At 46.2% G+C, this 21462-nt stretch overlaps 1 protein-coding gene across 8 annotated transcripts in view; it reads right to left on the reverse strand.

Annotated features, from left to right (window-relative positions):
- CFAP221 (cilia and flagella associated protein 221) overlaps window positions 1-19651 on the reverse strand; it is a 135682-nt gene extending 116031 nt beyond the window's left edge. For 6 of the 8 annotated variants that reach the window (XR_009500477.1, XR_009500476.1, XM_059912058.1 and 3 more), the window contains exons 1-6: window positions 19487-19566; window positions 17980-18165; window positions 15301-15401; window positions 5126-5212; window positions 4867-4965; window positions 3210-3310 (exon numbers count right to left, since the gene is read on the reverse strand). Coding sequence is in view for 6 of the 8 variants with exons in the window: in XM_059912058.1 (XP_059768041.1) it covers window positions 3210-3310; window positions 4867-4965; window positions 5126-5212; window positions 15301-15401; window positions 17980-18118 (527 nt within the window). In the remaining 2 variants the exon portion in view is untranslated. Of the gene's footprint in view, window positions 1-3209; window positions 3311-4866; window positions 4966-5125; window positions 5213-15300; window positions 15402-17979; window positions 18166-19355; window positions 19373-19486 lie in introns of those variants that run through there. The other 2 variants (XM_059912054.1, XM_059912055.1) reach the window with 2 other exon arrangements.
- Between the last annotated feature and the right edge of the window lie 1811 nt (window positions 19652-21462).

The following is a 21462-nucleotide window of genomic DNA, read 5'->3' on the forward strand; positions in this document are numbered from 1 at the left end:
ATATGTATAACTGATTCACTTCGTTATAAAGCAAAAACTAACACACCATTGTAAAGCAATTATACTCCAATAAAGATGTTAAAAAAAAAAAAAGAAGGTCCAAGAGGGAGGGGATATATGTATACGTATGGCTGAACCACTTTGTTGTACAGCAGAAACTAACACAACATTGTAAAGCAATTATACCCCACTGAAAAAAAAAAATAAGAAGAAGAACCAAGGCTGATGTCTGCATCATTTCCTCCTGCCTATGGACCATGCTCTCAACCTCGACAGCCTGGCTTACGGTCCAAACAAGGAGTGATTTGTGGAGGGAAAGAAAGAAAAAGAGGGAGAGAGAGAGAGAGGAAGGGAGGGAGGGAGGAAGACAGATGAACTAGGAAGTTAGTTGTTTCCTGCCACTTCAATTTTGGTTAAAAATTGCTTATTCACCCATTTAAAGGAAATAGCTATGTTTGGCCTCAAAATGCATAGAGTGAGTGGGTGCTGCCAGGAGGGATTCACCTCTATTAGCCCCTTGGGGTCCCTTCTCAGCCCACTTAGTGCTGAGAAGGACCCAGTGAAGACTGGGTTGATGAGGGGAGGGAAGAAGTGCTGGGAAAGCGTTCTGGCAGAACATTTTGGGAAAAGTAGAGAAAAGGAGAGCAAGGGGCCGAGAATATACGTCATCCAAAGTGTAACAGTCTGATAATACCCACTGTCGGCAACGATGCAGGGGAAGCAGGAATTCTCATGCGTCTCCGGTGGGTGTGTGATGGGTTCACCGATTTTGGAAAACGATTTGGCATTAAATAGTGACACTGAAGCTGTGTGGACCTGCAATTCCACTTCGAGGTGTACAACCTGGAAAACTCTGGACTATGTGCCCCAGGCCATGCACAAGGATATACAACAGCAGTGCCGGTCGCAGCAAAAAAAACAGTGGCAATAATGCCATGGGTCCATTAGCAGCAGAGCAGAGTTTTAAAACTGCGGTAAATCCACGCAGCAGACCCCACAGCAGTGAACTACGGCTCTGTGTTAACACAGCTGGGCCACGGAAACACAATGTTGCAGAAAAAAAGCAAGTTACAAAAGAATCAACATACAGTATGATTCCATTTATATAAAGATCAAACACTGGCAGAGCCAAACCATGTGTTATTTAGGGGTGCCCACGTACGTCTCGAAACTATTGAAATAAATGAAAGAAAGGATTCCCACTAAATTCAGAATAGTAGTTGTAAAATTACTGGCAATGCTTTATGTCTTAATGTCTTAAAATCAATGTTCATTATACTATCATTCTTTAAACTGTATGTATTATTACATATTCTTTTGTATGTATAATTTATTGACAATTCTTTTTTTTGAGAATTTTTATTTTATTTTATTTTAATTTTAGTTTTTGGCTGCGCCATGCAGGGATCTTAGTTCCCTGACCAGGGATCGAACCCACATCCCCTGCATTTGAAGTGCAGAGTCTTAACCACTGGACCACCAAGGAAGTCCCTTATTGACAATTCTTAAAGAGTTGTTTTTAGAAAAATAAGTAAAGAGAGATGGTGCATCAGAAGCTCATGCGAAGCCGCTGGGCGGGGGATGGGATCTCACGTCAGCTGAACCAACGCGATTGTTCAGATCTAGATGGTGAGTTTCATTCAAGGGCTCTGAAGCTCATACACCTTGGTCCCCCGCCACCACCAGAAAGCTTCAGTTGCCCCCTCTCTACCTCTACTACCCAGTCACTAGCAACTTGTATGCCCTGCTCAGAGCTGCCTGCAGGCACCTGAACTTGCTTTCACCCCCAAACACAGGCTGAAGCCCACAGTCTTTGCTCACCATCTGGGCCTAGACCACGAGGTATCTAGTATCTACCAGCTACTGCGTGGCTTCATCACCTGCAAGACGTAGTGCACACTCTTTGCCACCGCCGTGCTTTTATACGTGCTGTTTCCCTGCCTGGACCGCCACCCTCACAGCCCACCCTCACAGCCCGCCCCACAGTGGACAACCGGATAGGATAACCGGACGTCCCCTGCTTAGGCGTGAGGACTTTCCCCATCCCGCCAATCAGCTCCGTGCTCGCTCTTCTGGGCCTGAACAAGATCCTGTGTGGGCCATGATTACAACGCTTAGCACGCGGTGTAATTAATCAGTGACGTGGTTCTGTCCCCATCAGACTTGAAGACCTTCAGAATGAGAACTTTTGTCTATTCATCCTTTTACCATAGGTGATATTCAAAATATCACCCAAACAGGACTTCACGGGCAGTGCGCCACTGGCGTGGATACAAAGCTGGAGCCAGGTCCTGCAGGTGCCCCCCCCCCCCCCCCCCCGCCAGATGGCTAGGTATTCACAACTTAGTTACGGAATCACTGCGGGGGAGGGGCGGCAGGAGAGGCGCCAGGCAGCTGGCAGGGAGGGATCGGGGGCTCAGGACGGTATATATTTCCCAACCAGTACAGAAATATTTCAGCGTTTAACAGGATTTTAACAACCGGCATGGCCATTGTATCTCGGTGTCTAACAGCTCAATATCTACCTTCCTTGTGTCCCTAGGGACAGACAGCACTGTGCCTGGTAGTAGGTATTTAGGAAATATTTACTGCTAACACAAGACACATCTTGAAGTACAACTGGAGTCATCAACTGTCTTCCCAACAAGGAGGGAGGCTTAGAGATCTGGCTTCCACGGTGACCGTCCAGGGCCTTGGCCTTCCCTGCGGCCATTCTGTCCAAAAACAGATGCTGCTTAATGTACAGGCCTGAGGTGCCTCCCTGGGGCTCCGACACCGATACTCCCAACCCTGCAGGCCCTCCAACTACCGCCAACAGTATTTGGACCTTCTGGCAGCTACCCTGCCCTGTGAAGGGAAGCCTGTGGAGAAAGAAGCCCGCACAGGGCAGCAAAACCAAGATCTGGGGAGGGTCAGGTCCCTGCAACCCCTGTTAAACCCCTAGACCCAGCCATGCCTGAAGGTGCGTGCCACCTGGCACCTTTCAGGTTGATGACCCAATAAATTCCTTTCTTGCTTAACGATATTTTGACTCGGTTGGGTTTGTTTGTTGGTTGTTTGCTTTGCCTTTGCAACTACAAGTCCAGTCTAACTCAGCTGGAAGGAAAACTTTCCATTAGGAAAAACAGAAATCTAAGTTTTTATCTATGTGAGTCTCTCTTAACTTTTCACATCCCATGACAGTTTGGTAATTCATTTTGATAACTTACCTTTCACCAAGTAGAACATTTGATAGATTTATAAATGAGGGAAAGTCCAGTCTATTCATGACAGGATAGGCATGGATGGGGACAAGCAAAGTCTCACCTCCCTAAAATTAATGGGAAAAAAGTCAAGTTTACCACGCTTAAGACTATAATTTTCTTTTTTCTTTTTCTTTGTTTTTGGCTGCGCCTCACAGCATGTGGGAATTTAGTTCCCCGACCAGGGGTCAAACCCACGCCCCCTGCTTTGGAACAACTGGACCGCCAGGGAAGTCCCAAGACTATAATTTTCAAAGATGAATTTGTAGATCCTTTATTCCTTATCTTGTTTTCTACCATTAAAAATTACTTCCAGAAAAAAAGGGAAAACATTTCCTTAAAAAAAAAAACAACTGAGTGCTTAAATATAACAGTTGAAATAATGAGTTTTCTTAGCTATAAACAAAGTATAGAGAATTTTTAGTGTATTTCACTGAAATGACATTCAACATTATCCAGGAAAGCTAATGATGCCTTCACGTAGAGGTGAAAACAGTCACCTGTTTCGACTTCAGAAAGTTATAGGGAAACACAACCGTGAGCGGCCTGAGATAAACAGAAACCAGCACAGAATCAGCTGACCCAGACAGCGCCGAACAGTAAACACTGGACCAGCCAGAGGCACAAAGGCCTGCTTCTAGACCTGCACCGTGCGTGACCTTGAGTAAGGCCTCTGACCTCTCCACAGCTCGTTTCTTCCTTTGCTTTCAAGTGGGGATAAGTCCACCTTTCTTTAAAGGTATTTTTGAGAATTAAAGCAGACACTGGCCTTAAAAAGTTTAAAGCACCACATAAATACAAGGTACTAACAGCATTGCTATGAAGTAGCAGGACACCTTCCCTGGTGCTCTATGCAATGCCTGTCCTAGGGATTTTTGTTCTTGGTACAGAATACTCCTCCTGAAAGCACTATTCTGCTTTCATTTTTAGTTTTTTTTCCCCCTCTTTTTAAAAACTGAGACTCATTCGTTACTAAAGCACACTCTTCCACTTTAATTTTTTAAAGGTAAATTTGCTTAACCTTAAGGCTTCTCAACTTGTAAGGGCTGGGCGTGGAACCCAGAGCAGAGGGGGGTGGAGGTGCCAGTTTTAAGGGAAGGACTGACAGCATGTGGGGCTGGAGGCCGGAGGCCGGGGATGAATTAGGTGACCTGGAAAAGGCCGGCGAGAACTCCTACAGCACAGCGTCTGGGGTCGGACCACACAAGTAGCCTCCCTGCAGACCCCCAGGGCTGCCTCGGAGGACATTTGCTGCTGGTGCCCAGTGACAACTCGGGGTTGTTGCTGATCTTCTCACCTAGCTCTTAAAGGAGGGTGTTTACGTTATTTGAAAAGCCTTCCTCAACTCCCAGCACCACAAGATAAATGAGATTTTTAGGCCAGGGCAGGTGGGAACCTGCAGCAAGCAGTGTCTCTAGCTCTGCCCCAGTTCTTGGCAGCCTGGAGCTTCCCCAGCTGGGACCCACGTCACCGGACCAGGACCCTCAAGCCACTCAGACCGGCTGCCCAAGGCATCAGGCTGAGAAACTTCATACTTGTCACTCCGTCTCTCTTCTTCCCTTGAAGATGTAAGGTTTGATGCCACCCCCAAGCCCCAAAAAACTCCTGATATTAAGGGACATACCTGACAGTGAATGCGGATGCAGTCATAGTAGTATCGCCACTCATCTGGAGTAAATGTAACGGTGACCGTGAGGGACAAGCCAGGGACAAGGTGGTGCTCCTAGAAGACACGGGGGTTCCTGTCCGGACGAGCCCCAGGGCCCACGGAAGCAGGACCACCGGGACAACACGCTACATGCCGCCCCGGGCAGACCTGCGGCACGGAAAGCCACGCCCGCCAGTGAACACCCTGGGAGAACACGCCCCCCAGGGACACTTACCTTCTTCACATACTTGATCTGAAAGTGTTTGGTTTGGGGGGGTAAAATATGAACGCGTACATCTTCATTGCAAATATTGACCACATGCTGGAGAGAAAAAGAAGCATTCACGTGAATCCACTGCTTTACCCACCTGCACATGCACCGCCTCATTTACCTTCACCTCACCTTGCTCCTGAAGGGATGTGAGGAGATACGGTGCACTTTTATTATTTTTTAAATTTTTATTCTATATTGATATATAGTTGATTTACAATGTTGCCTTAATTTCAGGTGTACAGCAAAGTGATTCAGTTATACATATACATATATATATTCTTTTTCAGATTCTTTTCCCATTTAGGCTATTACAGGATATTGAGTAGAGTTCCCTGTGATATACGGTAGATCCTTGCTGTTGATTTTATCTATAGAAGTGTGTATATGTTAATCCCAAACTCCTAATTTTTTTTATTTTTTTAAAAATTAATTAATTAATTAATTAATTGATTAATTTATGGCTGTGTTGGGTCTTCGTTTCTGTGCGAGGGCCTTCTCCAGTTGCGACCAAGTGGGGGCCACTCTTCATCGCGGTGCGCGGGCCTCTCACTATCGCGGCCTCTCTTGTTGCGGAGCACAGGCTCCAGACGCGCAGGCTCAGCAATTGTGGCTCATTGGCCTAGTTGCTCCGCGGCATGTGGGATCTACCCAGACCAGGGCTCGAACCCGTGTTCCCTGCATTGGCAGGCAGATTCTCAACCACTGCGCCACCAGGGAAGTCCCCAAACTCCTAATTTATTTCTTCCCCCAACTTTTCCCCTTGGTAACCATAAGGGGTTTTTAAAATTTTTTTTATTTTTTTGGCTGCATTGGGTCTTCGTTGCTGCACGTGGGCTTTCTCTAGTTGCAGCCAGCGGGGGCTACTCTTCATTGGTGCACAGGCTTCTCATTGCGGTGGCTTCTCTTGTTGCGGAGCATGGGCTCTAGGCGCATGGGCTTCAGCAGTTGTGGCGCACGGGCTTAGCTGCTCCACGGCATGTGGGATCTTCCTGGACCAGGAATCGAACCTGTGTCCCCTGCAATGGCAGGCAGATTCTTAACCACTGCGCCACCAGGGAAGTCCCCATAAGTTTGTTTTCTATGTCTCTATTTCTGTTTTGTACATAAATAAGTTCATTTGTATCATTTTTTAAGATTCCACATATAAGTGATATCATATGGTATTTGTCTTCCTCTGTCTGACTTTCTTCACTAAGTATGATAATCTCTAGGTCCATCCATGTTACTGCAAATGGCATTATTTCATTATTGCTCTAGGAGGTGGATCCAAAAAGATCTTGCTGTGATTTATGTCAGAGAGTGTTCTGCCTATGTTTTCCTCTAAGAGTTTTATAGTGTCTGGTCTTACATTTAGGTCTTTAATCCATTTGGAGTATATTTTTGTGTATGGTGTTAGGGAGTGTTCCAATTTCATTCTTTTACATGTAGCTGTCCAGTTTTCCCAGAACCACTTATCCAAGAGGCTGTCATTTCTCCATTATATATTCTTGACTCCTTTATCAAAAATAAGGTGACCATATGTGTGTGGGTTTATCGCTGAGCTTTCGATCCCGTTCCATTGATTTGTGTGTCTGTTTTTGTGCCAGTCCCATACTGTTTTGATTACTGTAGCTTTCTAGTATAGTCTGAAGTCAGGGAGCCTGATTCCTCTAGCTCCATTTTTTCTTTCTCAAGATTGCTTTGGCTTCAGTGCACGTTTAAACGCTTCAAGAGATTCAAAATCTATCATACACCACTTAACGAATAATAAAATAAACACAACACCACTTAAAGAGTAATGAAATATGTCCATGTGTCTCTGCCCAACCTAAGACTTCTCCAGAGCTACAGCCCCAGGTTCCCCCCGGCATGGCCTTGCACACTCCCCTCCTCCTGCCCTGACTGGTTACCTGTGCATCTTTTTGTTGAACTCAACTTAGTCCTGTGATTCAGCTGAGCTAAGAAGCCAGCCACCCACCCCCTCCCAGTTTCTCTAATTACATGCCACTTGTCCTGGGGAACTGGTGACACTAAGGCAGTCAAAAAATCAGGAAAAGGAGTGTGGAGAGGACAGCCTCCAATCCATCGCGAGGGCTGATAACAAAGAACACAAAGTCAGGAGTTCTCGGATGGGGTCAGGAGGAGGCCCTCGTTCAAGGCAGGACAACCTGCCGGGTCAGTTAACTGGGCCTCTGAGTAGAGGGGTTTTTCCTTCCTCTACATGAAAGGAGAGCAAGGACCTTGGGTTCTGGGATCTGGCCTTCACCTGGGCCAGAGGACAGCTAAGAGGCCTTTGGTCTCCAAAGTCCAGGCCAGAGGCTGGGCCTGTCACATGGCCACTGCCCAAGGCCTCGAGTTCACTGAGGCCCTAAATCAGACTTAAGACATAATCTCTTGATGAGATTATACTGATGCTTGCATTTGTTAAAAGTTCTCATTTGTCGCCTGTGAATATTTTTTTTTAATTTTATCTTATTTTATTTTTTTATATAGAAGATTCTTATTAGTTATCTATTCACCTGTGAATATTCTTAAAGGACCACAATTTTTGTGACCCTGTTTTGGCATATCTTTTTTTTTTTTTTTTAAACTATAGTTGATTTACAATACTGTGTTAGTTTCAAGTGTCAAATTCAAGCTTCAGATTCTTTTCCATTATAGATTATTACAAGATACTGAATATAGTTCCCTATGCTATACAGTAAAAGCCTGTTATTTATCTATTTTATATATAGTAGCGTGTATCTGTTAATCCCAAACTCCTAATTTATCCCTCCCCCATCCCCTTTCCCCTCTGGTAACCATAAGGTTGTTTTCTTTGTCTATGAGTGTTTTTGTTTTGTAAATAAGTTGATTTATATTATTTTTTTAGATTCCATATATAAGTGATATAATATCTGTCTTTCTCTGCCTTAACTTCACTTAGTATGATAATCTCTAGGTCCATCCATGCTGCTGCAAACCTAAATGTCCATCAACAGATGAATGGATAAAGAAGATGTGGTACACACATATAATGGAATATTACTCAGCTATAAAAAAAGAAGGAAATATTGCCATTTGCAGCAACATGGCATATCTCTTTATTTTTTAAATTTTTTTTTTAAAGTTACTTTTTTTAAAAATTTATTTTTGGCTGCGTTGGGTCTTCGTTGTTGCGCGTAGGCTTTCCCTAGTTGTGGCGAGCGGGGGGCTACTCTTTGTTGTGGTGCGCGGGCTTCTCATTGCGGTGGCTTCTCTTGTTGCAGAGCACGGGCTCTAGGCACGTGGGCTTCAGTAGTTGCAACATGCAGGCTCAGTAGTTGTGGCTCGTGGGCTCTAGAGCACAGGCTCAGTAGTTCTGGTGCACGGGCTTCGTTGCTCCGCGGCATGTGGGATCTTCCTGGACCAGAGACTGAACCCGTGCCCCCTGAATTGGCAGGCAAATTCTTAACCACTGTGCCACCGGGGAAGTCTGGCATATCTCTTTAATACGTGAGAAGCCTGAAAAAATAAAAGTTGCCCAGGTCTCTCTCGACCTCCAGGGGGTCTGCATGGGGGGATCTTGGTGAGGTGTGGGCTCCTGGGTCTCCTACCCAGGAGAATGGTCCTTCCAGGAGACACTGGTATGCTGGGGCCCAGGAGGCCTGGAACCTAGGGCTCTTCCCGTCTCAGAGTTCAGGATGTCTCAGTACCCAAACTGCATTCCCTATCTTTTTTTTCACACTTTGTCAGCAGGTCAGTTTGATTTCTTTTTAAAAAATAATATGCTTTCAGGGCTAAAATGGCATTCCTGCCTTTTCATTTATAACTAAAACTGGGGGGGGGGGAATAATCATCATTGAAAGGGGAAAAAAAGCCTTGGTAAGATGAAGTGTTTAGAAAGTGTATGTTAAATTAATATTTAAAGTTTATTTGAAAATGTGAGCAACCCAGGATTGCCCTTGAGGCGAGACAAGATAAACTCACTTAAAACCCTATTCTGTCCCGCAATTTTGGGGTCAAGAGATGTCCTTACTCCCCCCCACCCCCAAGCTCTCTGCGCCCCTGGGAGCTGACCTTCTCCTGGCCCCGTGGGTCCTCACGACCTTGACACTCCTGCCCCTGACTCCCCCGGGGCCCCAACTGACAGCCCCCGCCCGCTTCAGTGTTTCTGAACGGCCCCCAGCACAGGCAAGCAAGCATGAAACCACCACCTAGGCAGTCACGGGTTGAACGGCTTTTACTCAGGGGTCACAGGGTTCTCCCAGGGGCTGCTCGCAGCTCCCTCCCCTCCCTCCCCACTCTGATCCTCCCTTCCAGCCCCTCCACCGGGCAGAGCAGAGCGTAGGGCCTAACCTTCAACCCCAAGCACTAATCAGAGTATTTTCCAAACACAGTTCCGCCTCCAAGTCGGGGTCCTTCAGCCCCTCCCGTCAGGGACATGGCTTCTCAGAGGCTAATACCCAACGCCAGGGATCTGGGGACAAAATGCAAGCAGCCCTGTAAGTTCTTTAAAGTGTTTTGAGACAGGCTGGGACCTGGGACCCTTTGCTGCAGTGCTGGCACCTGGACAGACATCTCCTGGAGCAACAGATACAAAGAAACTATAAGGGACTAAAAATAACTGCGTGCATGCGCAGCTGGGCCAAATTATGGACAACAAGATACAAAAAGACCAAAAACGCAACTGCCGCTTCTGAAGGGCCGGGAGCAAAAGCAGGGCCCTGCTAGGGTGCCTGCACACAGTCCACCAAGGGGGTGGGCAGAGCACCTCGGCCACCCCTCCCCCCACCCCGACCCCTGAACCCGCCCCCAGCCTCACCCCGTATGAGGAACCAGCTCGCCCCGCCTCGAGGAGCAGCAAGGGGAGCAGGGAACATGCTATGTGTTCTCGCTCCCCCCGCTGCAGCAGGGCCCCCAGGAAAGCCTTGCCTGAATGTCTCCTCTGGCCTCCTATTAATTTCTATTGATTACGGAGTCCAAGAACCCTGGTCGGTAACAGTTTTACCTTAAAATGCGGGTTGGTAATGGATTTTACTCTAAAATTTTGCTCTATACTGCATTTCTCCAAAATGGGAGAGTAAAATTGATGCTCCAGAAGGATGCACCATGTTTACACTGTAGCTTCAAGTCCCCACCCTCGCACACTGACTAGAAGACATGGGGATTCGCGGCCCCAGTTTGAGAACCCAGATCCTGGGGCAGGGGTGTCTCTGAACGCTGCAACGGGGACCTGAAAACTAATACAATTATTGCAGAGAGCCTGGAGGGAATGTTGCGCTGCATGAGATAAGGCTGTAGAGGCTGCCAGCTTTGTTTGGGGCCGGCCACAGTAACACTGGTTGTCTCATGGGAAAACTGATTAATTATTTCGTCAATAAATATAGTTTCCCAGACAAAGTCTTTCCGCAGAGGGAAAGGGATTTTAAGAGGTCTTGGTTTTGAGAAAAGTGGGAACCATTATCTCAACTTTTAAATCGAAAGATTGATTTTGATATGAATCCAAGTAAAAAAAAAAAAGGCTTTAAAGCCTTTAACCAGATCTGGATCAATCTCAAATGTTAATGAACAATTTATTGTCGTTTTAAACACACATTCAATCATTCCATTCTTGGGTAATTTACACAGTTTCCTGTAACAAAACCAAGATAAAGGCAGAGTTGGATTTCCCCCCTTGTTTGGCAAGCGTCTCAAGGTAATTCCCTTAGGCTTCTGCTTAACTTTGCTGATAGAAACAGGAGGCTGGCTCTCCCAGAATGTTATTAAGATGAAATAATTTTGTACTTGTATCCATTTCTGTTTGTTTCAATGTCTGATAGAAGCAGTGTGATTATTTAGACTCCAGCCTGTATTTACTTGGAATTCATGAGTCTCTACCAAGTCACTCTCTTCCAGTAAAGTGAGTTCAATATCTTGACAAGTGTTTATTGAGTGCCTTGTGTGTGTTAGGCATTGTGTTGTACAAAAGACAGAGACGGCCTCTGTTCTTTCGCAGAATGAAGCTTTTACCTCCCTCCAAAAAGCCTACGATCCGGGTAAAGCAGACCTCACGCTGGTCTCCAAATATGCCACATGCTTGCCCCCCGAGCCTCTCTCCACGTCTCCCTCTATGCCCTGGGTGTCCGCTCCCCACTTCCCACTTTGCTCTTGGGCTATCCCAAATGGCTTCTCCACCACAAGCCTTTGGTGCAATGTGACCAGTAAGCTGATGAAAAGATGCTCAACATCATTAGTGATTAAGGAAATGCAAATAGAACAACAGTGAGTTGAATGGTGAACTCAAAAAAGATACAGCCACACCCTAATAACTGGAACTTGTGAATGTGACCTTATTTGGGAAAAGAGTGATTGCAGATGCTGTTAAGGACCTTGAGATGAGATCATCCTGGATTACCCGGATGGGCCCTAAGTCCAATGACAAGTATCCTTTCAGAGACAGAAGAGAAGACAAAAGGGAGTGGGAGGAGAAGCCATGTGAAGATGGAGGCCAAGGTTTAGGATCATGAAGCCTCAAAACAAAGAACACCTAGAGCCACTACAATCTGGAAGAGGCAAGGAAAGATTCCTCCCAAGAGCCCGTGGAAGGAGCGAGGCCCGGCTGACACCTTGACTTTGGACTCTGGTCTCCAGAATAAGTTTCTAGTTTTCTAAGCCCCTAAATTTGTAGTAATTTGTTATGGCAGCCACAGAAAACTAACATACCATACAACCCACTTAATATATATCCGAGAGAATTAAAAATATATCCATACAAAAACATGGACACGAATGTCCACAATGACATTATTCCTAGCAGCCCCAAAGACAAAATCCAAATGTCCATCAACTGATGAATAGATGAAATGTGAACAGTATGAAGGTTCCTTAAAAAACTAAAAATAGAGCTACCATATCATCTAGCAATCCCATTCCTGGGCATATATCCAGAGAAAGCCATAATTTGAAAAGATACATGCACTCCAATGCTCATAGCAACACTATTTACAATAGCCAAGACATGGAAGCAACCTAAATGTCCATCGACAGAAGAATGGATAATGAAGATGTGGTACATATATACAATGGAATAGCACTCAGCCATAAAAAGGAATGAAATAATGCCATTTGCAGCAACATGGATGGACCTAGACATTATCATACTAAGTGAAGTCAGTCAGAAAAAGAAAGACAAATATCATATGATATCACTTATATGTGGAATCTAAAATATGATACAAGTGAACTTATTTACAAAACAGAAATAGACTCACAGACATAGAAAACAAACGTATGGTTACCAAAGAGGAAAGGTGGGGGAGGGATAAGTTAGAAGTTTGGGATTAAAAGATACACACCACTATATATAAAATAGATAAACAACAAGGACCTACTGTATAGCACAGGGAACTATACTCAATATCTTGCAATAACCTTTAGTGGAAGAGACTGTAAAACAAGAATATATATATTTATATAGATATGTATAATTGAATCACTTTACTGTGCATCTGAAACTAACACAGCATTGTAAATCAACTATATTTCAATAAAAAATATTTTTAAATTAAAAAAACAAAACAAAATGTAATAAAGCCATACAACAGAATATTATTTGGCCATAAAAAGGAATGAAGTACTGACTCATGCTACAAATTGAACAAGGCTGGAAAACATGATGAATGAAAGAAGCCAGTCGCAAAAGACCACATGTTGTGTGATTCCACTTATGTGAAACGTCCAGAATAGGCAAATCTATACCAACAGAAGGCGGATCAGTGGCTGCCTAGGTGGGGGTGGGTGGGTAAAGGAATGAGGAGAGTGAGGCGGGTGGGAACGGGTGGTGAATTGTTCACTCATTGCAAACAATGAGTAATTATGAACAATAATTATTTTAGATTTACCCTACCATCATCTAGATAGCAAACCTAATAACCAGGAAAAGCAAGTTCCAAAATGAATGATTAACCTTGGTCTTTGATGCTGTGTTCTAAGGAATGTGCCCTTATAGATTGAGGGGTAAAGTTCCTAATCACAGTTTTAAATCCTGACCCTTTTCCTAAGAGGAAGCATTGGGCACCTAACAGGTTCCTCTCCTGATCCCTTCTCTCTCCACCCTGTTAGGTGTGTAAGGACTCTTCTCTGGAAGCTGCATTCTCTGTCGGCAGGGGTCTGCCCGATAGAACCTGACCTCACTTCCTGACAGCTTTACCACTTGTCAGTTTCCTCCAGCGATTTTCCTCACTCTGAGAATGAGTCTAACACGATAGTTGGAATTCTCCCTCTAAATGATCCACTTTAAGACACGGTTTCGGCGGGAGGGATAAATGAGGAGTTTGGGATTGACATATACACATTATATATATAAAATAATCAACAAGGACCTACTGTACAGCACAGGGAACTGTACTCAATACTCTGTAATGACCTATATGGGAACAGAATCTAAAAAAGAGTGGATATACATACGTGTATAACTGAATCACTTCGCTGTACGCCTGAAACGAATACATTGTAAATCAACTATACTCCAATATAAAATAAAACTTAAATTAAAAAAATTTTAGAAAAGATGCTATGTGAAAACAAAAATAAATAAGTGAAAGACATGGCTTATAAGAACGCACTATATGTAAACGCAGACGCCTGCGGTGGGAGGGGACGCCACCCACAAAGCCGGAGCCTCAGGGCCCACGCGAGAGGGCCCACGCCTATCGGCCCGACTCCAACACATGCCCACAGCCCGCTCTAGCTCGGCTCCACGGCCGGCTGCCGTAGTCCTGACGTCCCGCTCGGTGTGACTTTGGAGGGTCACGGTGGGGTCGCTGAGGTGGTGCAGCTGCTTTAATGTTCAGGCCCCCTTTTCGTGGCGGATTAGGGGTGCTGTAGCCACCCCGAGCCCTCCCCAGTCTGGACATCCGGGTCAAGGAAGGGGGGCCAGGAAGGCCAGGACTCAGGTGGCTCTGCGGTGGACTGCTGTCCCCACAGCTTCAGCCACTCCTCAGTGCGCCCTTGCACCTGTCCCTTCCGGAGCCCTTTCAGCGGAGCTGCTGCCCCAGATCACGCCAGAGTGTCTCTGGCCACAGTGACTGATTTAGGCCTGGGCATCTGACCTGAGCAGGCGAAACGGAACCTTTGCTGGGCCCTTCTAAGAAAGGGACACCCCCTCCCCTGGTGGTGGAGGCGTGGAGCGAAAGTGCACTGGTTGGGACATCCCTGGTGGCGCAGTGGTTAAGAACCCGCCTGCCAATGCAGGGGACACTGGTTTGAGCCCTGGACCGGGAAGATCCCACATGCCGCGGAGCAACTAAGCCCGTGCGCCGCAACTACTGATCCTGCACACCTAGAGCCTGGGCTCTGCAACAAGAGAAGCCACCGCAATGAAAAGCCTGCACGCCGCAACAGAGTAGCCCCTGCTCGCCACAACTAGAGAAAGCCTGTACACAGCAACGAAGACCCGACACAGCCAAAAAATAAATAAATAAAATAAATCTAAAAAAAAAAAAAAGTAAAAGTTCACTGGTTGGGAGGCAGGCAGCCTAAGAGTCACTCTGTCTCCGTCCCTGTGTTCTTGAGGCAAGTATTGTATTTAACCTTCTGGAATCACGGTTTCCTCATCTCTAGAAAGAGAGCCACAATACAACCTCCGCAAAGCTAGTGTAAAGACTAAACTGGACCACGTGAGACACAAAGCACAGTTCCTGGCCCCTGCGGTCACTCAGCAACGGCACCAGTTTGGAGAGAGTGTTGGGAGGAGCCTTTGGCAGGGGGAGGAAAGCTGTCCGAGGACACTGACGCAACTTTAAAATTTCTCATCCTAGAACTACCTTTCTGGTCCAGTTTACATCTGCACTTCTGCTGATTTTGCTGCTCTTCAGATGAATGAGTAATATAAATGCAGAACATGCATGTCATTTCATTATTGTGATTAATTATCCCACTTAGAAAGTACCTACCCAGGGGTGGGGGAGGGATGGATTGGGAGTTTGGGGTTAGCAGATGCAAGCTATTATATAGAGAAACAGCAAGGTCCTACTGTAGAGCACAGGGAGCTATATTCAGTATCCTGTGATAAACCATAATGGAAAAGAATATGAAAAAGAATGTATATATATGTATAACTGAATCACGCTGTTGTACAGCAGAAACTATCACAACATTGTAAATCAACTATATTTCAATGAAATTAAAAAAAAAAAATTTTTTTTTAAAGTACCTACCAGTATCTGCTGGTGTTGTTTTTCTACTTGATAGCCTCCAAAATGCAATATGCCAGGTTTTGCCTGTATCACCTTATTATTCAGAAGATTTGCATAAACCTCTATAGAAACAATGCAGATAAGTATATCATGAGTTGAGACATAAAAACGTATATTAAATGAAAGAAGATCCTATCAACATGAGCTCCCTTTAATCTAGGGTATTTTAAGCATACGAAAGTTTCAGACAGAGGATACAGCGGTCAACAAGATTAATGATTGTTCCACATGAACTGAACTGCTTCTCCCTCTATTCTTACACATCACTTGGGAGATATTATCATCATAATACGAATGCACATTTATTGTTTATTATCTATTAAAATAACTTGCTCTGTACACATTTTATACAAGTCTTCATAATAACACAAGCTTGTGAAGAGCACACACCCTGTGTTTTCTCTGTATAACACTGCAATTGCTTATTATGTAATGAATATCCACTTCAAAGAATCCAAACACCAAGGGTTTAATTTTATTACTGTGTATTTAACTGCTATTATTTGACTTCCTCTGAACTGAATTACAGTGCAATACAGAGTAATCCTAAGGCTCTGAAAAATTATGCCTCTGGACGGTAAAGTCTCAAACTGCTCTTGTCATGTGAGTGTCTTTTTTTGCTCCCAGTTCTGAGAACAAGGTTAGGACAGCTGAGCTCACAGAAGAGTCCAGGTCTACAGAACTTGTCCCGGCTCTTCATGCAGCAGGAACTGAGATGTGTGGAGAAGACACTGGGTCACAAGCCTTTCCGTGCCTTCCGGGCTTCACGCCAGGCATTTGTTTATAACCCTCCATTCTTTCCATTTTGTAAAAATCAAGCCCAGGCCTGGTTCCGACCAGTAAACTGCCTCCTGCGGTATGAATGCCCTGTCCAGTTTCCTACAAATGACAACCTTTCCCCTTTGGCTATAGCTAAATCTTGTGAGTCACAGACACCCTGACCCCACCCTTCGCCTGCCGTGTTTCGTACCCATCTACAGTGGGTGTGAAACGTTTGGTGTTTTTCTCCTCCGTGGGTGAATGGTCACTGTCATCAACTGTGGGCCAAACTGAAGGGCTGGACTGGGGTGAGGGTGGTGTCTCAGGGGGATTATGATCTCCGTAGTTTATTTGGTAAATTTTTAAGTATTGGTAATTACTTGTAAGTATTGAACATTACTTGGTAACTTTTTAAAAATTTATTTATTTATATTTATTTTGGCTGCACCAGGTCTTACATGTGGCATGTGGGCTTCTTAGTTGCGGCATGCATGCGGGATCTAGTTCCCCGACCAGGGATCAAACCCGGGCCCCCTGCATTGGGAGCGTGCAGTCTTACCCACTGGACCACCAGGGAAGTCCCGTGGTAATTTTTTTTAATGCTGAAGATTTTGTTTGTAGGGCCACAAAATAGATGTAAAATGGGCATTTTTCTGTTAATGCCCAGAAATAGTCAAGTGTACTAACTCGCACTCAGTGTGTTCTTCAGTGACAACAGAGCCACAGCAAATGCTGCATTTCCAGCATTCGTGATGGGCCTTGAATGGCAAGTGGGAAGCAAGCTAGTGGGACGTAGGAAGCTGGATACCGGGCTGCAACAGCTGAACACCACCTCTCCGCTTAGCTGGGCCACCTCAGCTTCCCCAGCAGTAAAATGGAAATAGACGGTATCATGGTGATATGATGGATTCAGTGAGAAGACTGTAGGCAAAATGAGTAGCCTTCTGCATAACAGCTATAGGATTTAACAGGTTTTCCAGGCTAAGGGATGTGCGTGGGCAAAGGCAAGAAGGTGTAAAATGCAAGTGTTCTTGAAGGAGCAGGAGTAACAGGCGTGGCCGGAGCTGGGGGACTGGAGGGGCCCTGGGTGGGCAGGTCCAGATCGATGGCAAAGGGGGCCAAATGCCAAGCAAAGGAACTGCGCACAAGGGGATCCCCTGAGAGCATCCAAACAGGACGGGGGCAGGAGCCAGCATGGATTCTAGGAAGGACAATGCCAGGGCTGTGAAGAGTGTGGCCAGGGAGGAGGGCCCTGCAATAGTCCTGGTGACCTGCTGAGCATGAAGTGGGGACAGAGAGGAAAGATATTTGAGGAAGTGGAGGTGGCAGAACTTGGCGACCAATTTCCACCACAAAAGTCTACCAGTTACAGGACTTCCCTGGCCGTCCAGTGGATAAGACTCCACGCTCCCACGCAGGGGAAGCGGGTTTGATCTCTGGTCGAGGGAACCAAGATCCCCCATGTAGCCGGGCAACTGAGCCCACGCGCCACAACTACAGAGCTCACGCGCCTCAACGAGAGAGTCCGCGTGTCGCAAACTACAGACCTCACGCGCTCTGGAGCCCAAGCGCCACAACTAGAGAGAAGCCCGAGCACCACAACGAAGAGCCCGCGCTGCAACGGAAGATCCCATGTGCTGCAACTAAGACGTGACGCAGCCAAAAAAATGAATAAGTAAAATAAATAAATATTAAAAAAATAAAGTCTACCAGTGAAGTGGATGGATCTAAACGGAACCATTGTTCTTAATGATGAACACTATTACCAGCCTGTAAAACCGTACAGAGAAATCAGCACCCAACATTCCATTATGCTTTCTGGACTTTGGATCCTCTGGGAAGACGTGAGTTGTAAAGCGTATCTGTTTCCTAACCACCTACTTGATTCCAGGAGGTGATTAGGTACTTCTTTTGGTTTCTTGGGTTCCTCCACTAGGCTCCTTAAAAGGAGGGGCGATGCATCATGAAATGGTTCTTTAGCATTCTTTACTTCTCTGCTGGGGGTTTGCACCGCTGCCATTTTATCATGAAAAATGGAGCCTTCTTTTTAGAGCCAAAGGTCATTTCCTGGGAAGAAAACAGTAGTCGTATAATCATCCACAGGAAACCACACACTGTTTTTCCTCAACCCTTGACAAATGTACTTCTTGTCACTGCGTGGTTTACTGCGGCTCAGGGCCCCCCCGCCTCTCCTCTCTCCCGCCGCTCCGCTCCGTCCCCACGCAGGCCGTCCCACTCATCTTGCGTCACACGTCACACGCTGCACCCAGTGCCGTGCCGTTGCTCAAAACCCTTCCGTGGTCCTTAATTCTCCCCAAGAGCTTTTCCCAAAATGTAGCCCTGATGCTTCCTGAGGCTCTCACAGGTGATGAAGTTTGGCAAATGTTGAAGTCAGCAGTTAAACAGGGCTTTTCTTTCTGAGATTTCTCCGAATCAGTTTCTTAGATGGATATGACCATGAAACCCTTCAACATTGGGAGACACTGGCATTTTTGAGCCACCTTCCTGGGCCCCTCTCTGGGGAGAGGAGGTGGAGAGCCATAGACCTCCTCCCCCGCCACTGGGCGCTTTCCTAGGAGCTCTGTCCTAGGACCGAGGGCCCCGGTTCCGTCACACCCTTTGCCAGGCTTGCCTTCATAAAGTTCACACTGATCCCAATGCCCCTTAACGTTCTTTAGCAATTGCTGCCTACACTACTTCTGGCATTAATAATGTATTGCCTTGTGATGGCACTTTACAAATCCCACACATCTTTATATCTCCCACAGCTGCGTCTCTAAGCTTGGGGGCTGCTCTGTGAAGCCCCTGAGATTGACGTAAAGTCACGTGTAGATCTTTACGTGTGTTCTTTTGTTTTTTGTTTTGAGAAGGCTCATAGCTTTAGATTCCCCAAAGAGTACAGCATCAAGCAAAATACACTGACCACACTGAAGAGGTGCTTAACAATCACTTTCTGAAGGAACGTTCTCCTTTCCACTCTCGGCCCATCCCCTCTCGCCAGCATGGCTGAAGATTCACCTCGCCCAACTCCTTCCCCTCCACCCCTTCAACACCCGCCCCGGTTCACTCTCCAGCCCCCTCCCCTCACATTCCCTGCCTGTACTTCACGGAGACACAATAGCTAAACCGTTGTCACCCAAGCTCCCATCCCAGGTCACTCACCCCCAAGGTGAGCTGTCCCCCTTCCCCCCACCTCCCCACACCCCCAGGCATCCTCGGTTTCGCGGCCCCATGCTCTACGGAGCAGGGCCTCTCACCCTTGACAAACGCCTGCTCCCCTCAGCACCCCTTTACTCCAGAGCAGGGTCGAACCCAGACCCGCGCGCCACCCGCATCCTCATTTAACCCTTTGGGCCCGGGCTCTCCTCCGCCCCCCACCCAGGCTGACTTGCGGCTGGACACCCGTCCGGGGTTCAGGCTGCCTCCACGGCCCCAGGTCCCAGGCCGCTCACCCCGGAGCGGGTTCCTGGGCGGGATTCCGCGGGCGCCGCCACCTTCCCCGAGCGTCGCCATGACGACGCGGACGCGCTCCCTGGGTCACGACCGGACGCGACCAAACTCCCCTGGGACGTGGGGGGACCCGGGCGGCCGCTGCTGGAGGTCTGGAGGCCGCGGGTCAGTTCTGGGGACTCGGAGCAGTCTCTCCGGCCTGGGGAAGAACAAAGAGAGCGACTTATAGGGTCTGAGGACAAAGAATTCCGAGCGGACACGAGGAAGTCGGAACACACCATAAACTGGATACCCTGAGAGCAGACGGCGGGAGAGCTGGGCTGAAACGGGCGGGGCTTAAGGGTGTGGTGCTGAAGCTGACGGGGCGGGGCAGAAGGGGGCGGGGCCGAAGGGCGGGGCTTACCAGGCTCAGTGGGTGGAGCTTCCCCGAGGGACATTCAGTCCTAGACATCCTACTGTAATATAGTTCACTTTACACTTTCTATTATGACAAATTTCAAACATATACAAATTTTAAACATATACACTTTCTATTATGACAAATTTCAAACATATACACTTTCTATTATGACAAATTTCAAACATATACAGGCAGAATAGTATGATGAACGTTCAACACCAACCCGCAACAATTATCAAATCATGGCCAATCTTGTTTCATCTTTACCTTTCCTCTACTCCCTGTATTTTTTTGATGTCTGAAATCCCAGACATCGTATCAACCATAGATATTTCAGAATATACGTCCAAAAGAAAAGGCCTCGTTTTAAAAATATAACCACAATCAGTACCTAAAACATTACAATAATTTCTTAACATCTTCAAATACTGGGTACTCAATTGTCTCATAAACGTCATAAAATATTTTTTTAGTTTGACACTTTGAATCACAATTCAAATAGAATCCACACATTACAATAGATTGATATGTCCTTTAGGTCTCTTCATCAATAGATTCTCTCTCCATGTCTTTTTGTTGTTGTTGCAATTTATTCATTGAAGAAACTGTTTCTGTTTAATAATGGTATTTAGGGGTTATAAACCATGAAACTGGGCCAGCTCCCCAGACCTCTTGCCCTGTTTACTCCACCCTGCTCACGCATGGACATTTTTCCTTACACAGACGGCTCAGGTCTCTCTTCCTAGGAGCTGTCCATGTCTTGCTCCCTCCTTGTATGACTTGGCACTTACTTGATGTTATTTATGGCTTCATGTTGATAAGAGATTATCGTAGGAATCCAATAAGGCTACCTGCCTTTCCCAAACCCACATCACTTGTGTTGCATGTGCTTTTGTGCCCCTCCCCCCTCCCCCCACCCTGGAATGCTCATTTTTCCCATCTTCCCATTTTCCAGCGCCTCCCTTCTCCCTACCATCACCCCTGATTAAAAATCTCCCCATCTTTCAAGGGTATCACTAGAGATGGTGTATCCTCTACCTGCTCCTTAACCATCCAGACCAGAAGGAGTGTTTCCTTCCTCTGGGCTCCCATCCACTTTGTTCTGTCATTTTTGGGGCACTTTTTATATGCCAAACCCATCATTATGTGTGTGTTTGAGGCTGCAGAATTCTTAGGAGGAGGAGACCGTGCCTTCTCTTTGCATCTCCCACAGCCGTTGGCACAGTTCTTTGATCAGAGTGAGTACCCAGTAACTGTTGGTCAAGTGGGCAAAAAAATTAATTCACTTGCTTATATAGTAGATTGCTTTTTACTTTTCTGTTTTGTTGCCCCAACAAGGATGTAGATTTCAGAACAAGTATTATGTTTCCCATATTCCTGGACCTTTCCACCTGAGATCAAATCATCAAATGCTTATCTCCATACACTTTTTAAGGGGTATTGGGTAACGTTTTAAAATTTTCCCTTAAGTTTTTTGTTTTGTTTTGGTTTTTTGTTTTTTTGGCGACGCCTCG

Source organism: Balaenoptera ricei, assembly GCF_028023285.1.
Source record: "Balaenoptera ricei isolate mBalRic1 chromosome 7 unlocalized genomic scaffold, mBalRic1.hap2 SUPER_6_unloc_1, whole genome shotgun sequence".
Taxonomy (NCBI): domain Eukaryota; kingdom Metazoa; phylum Chordata; class Mammalia; order Artiodactyla; family Balaenopteridae; genus Balaenoptera; species Balaenoptera ricei.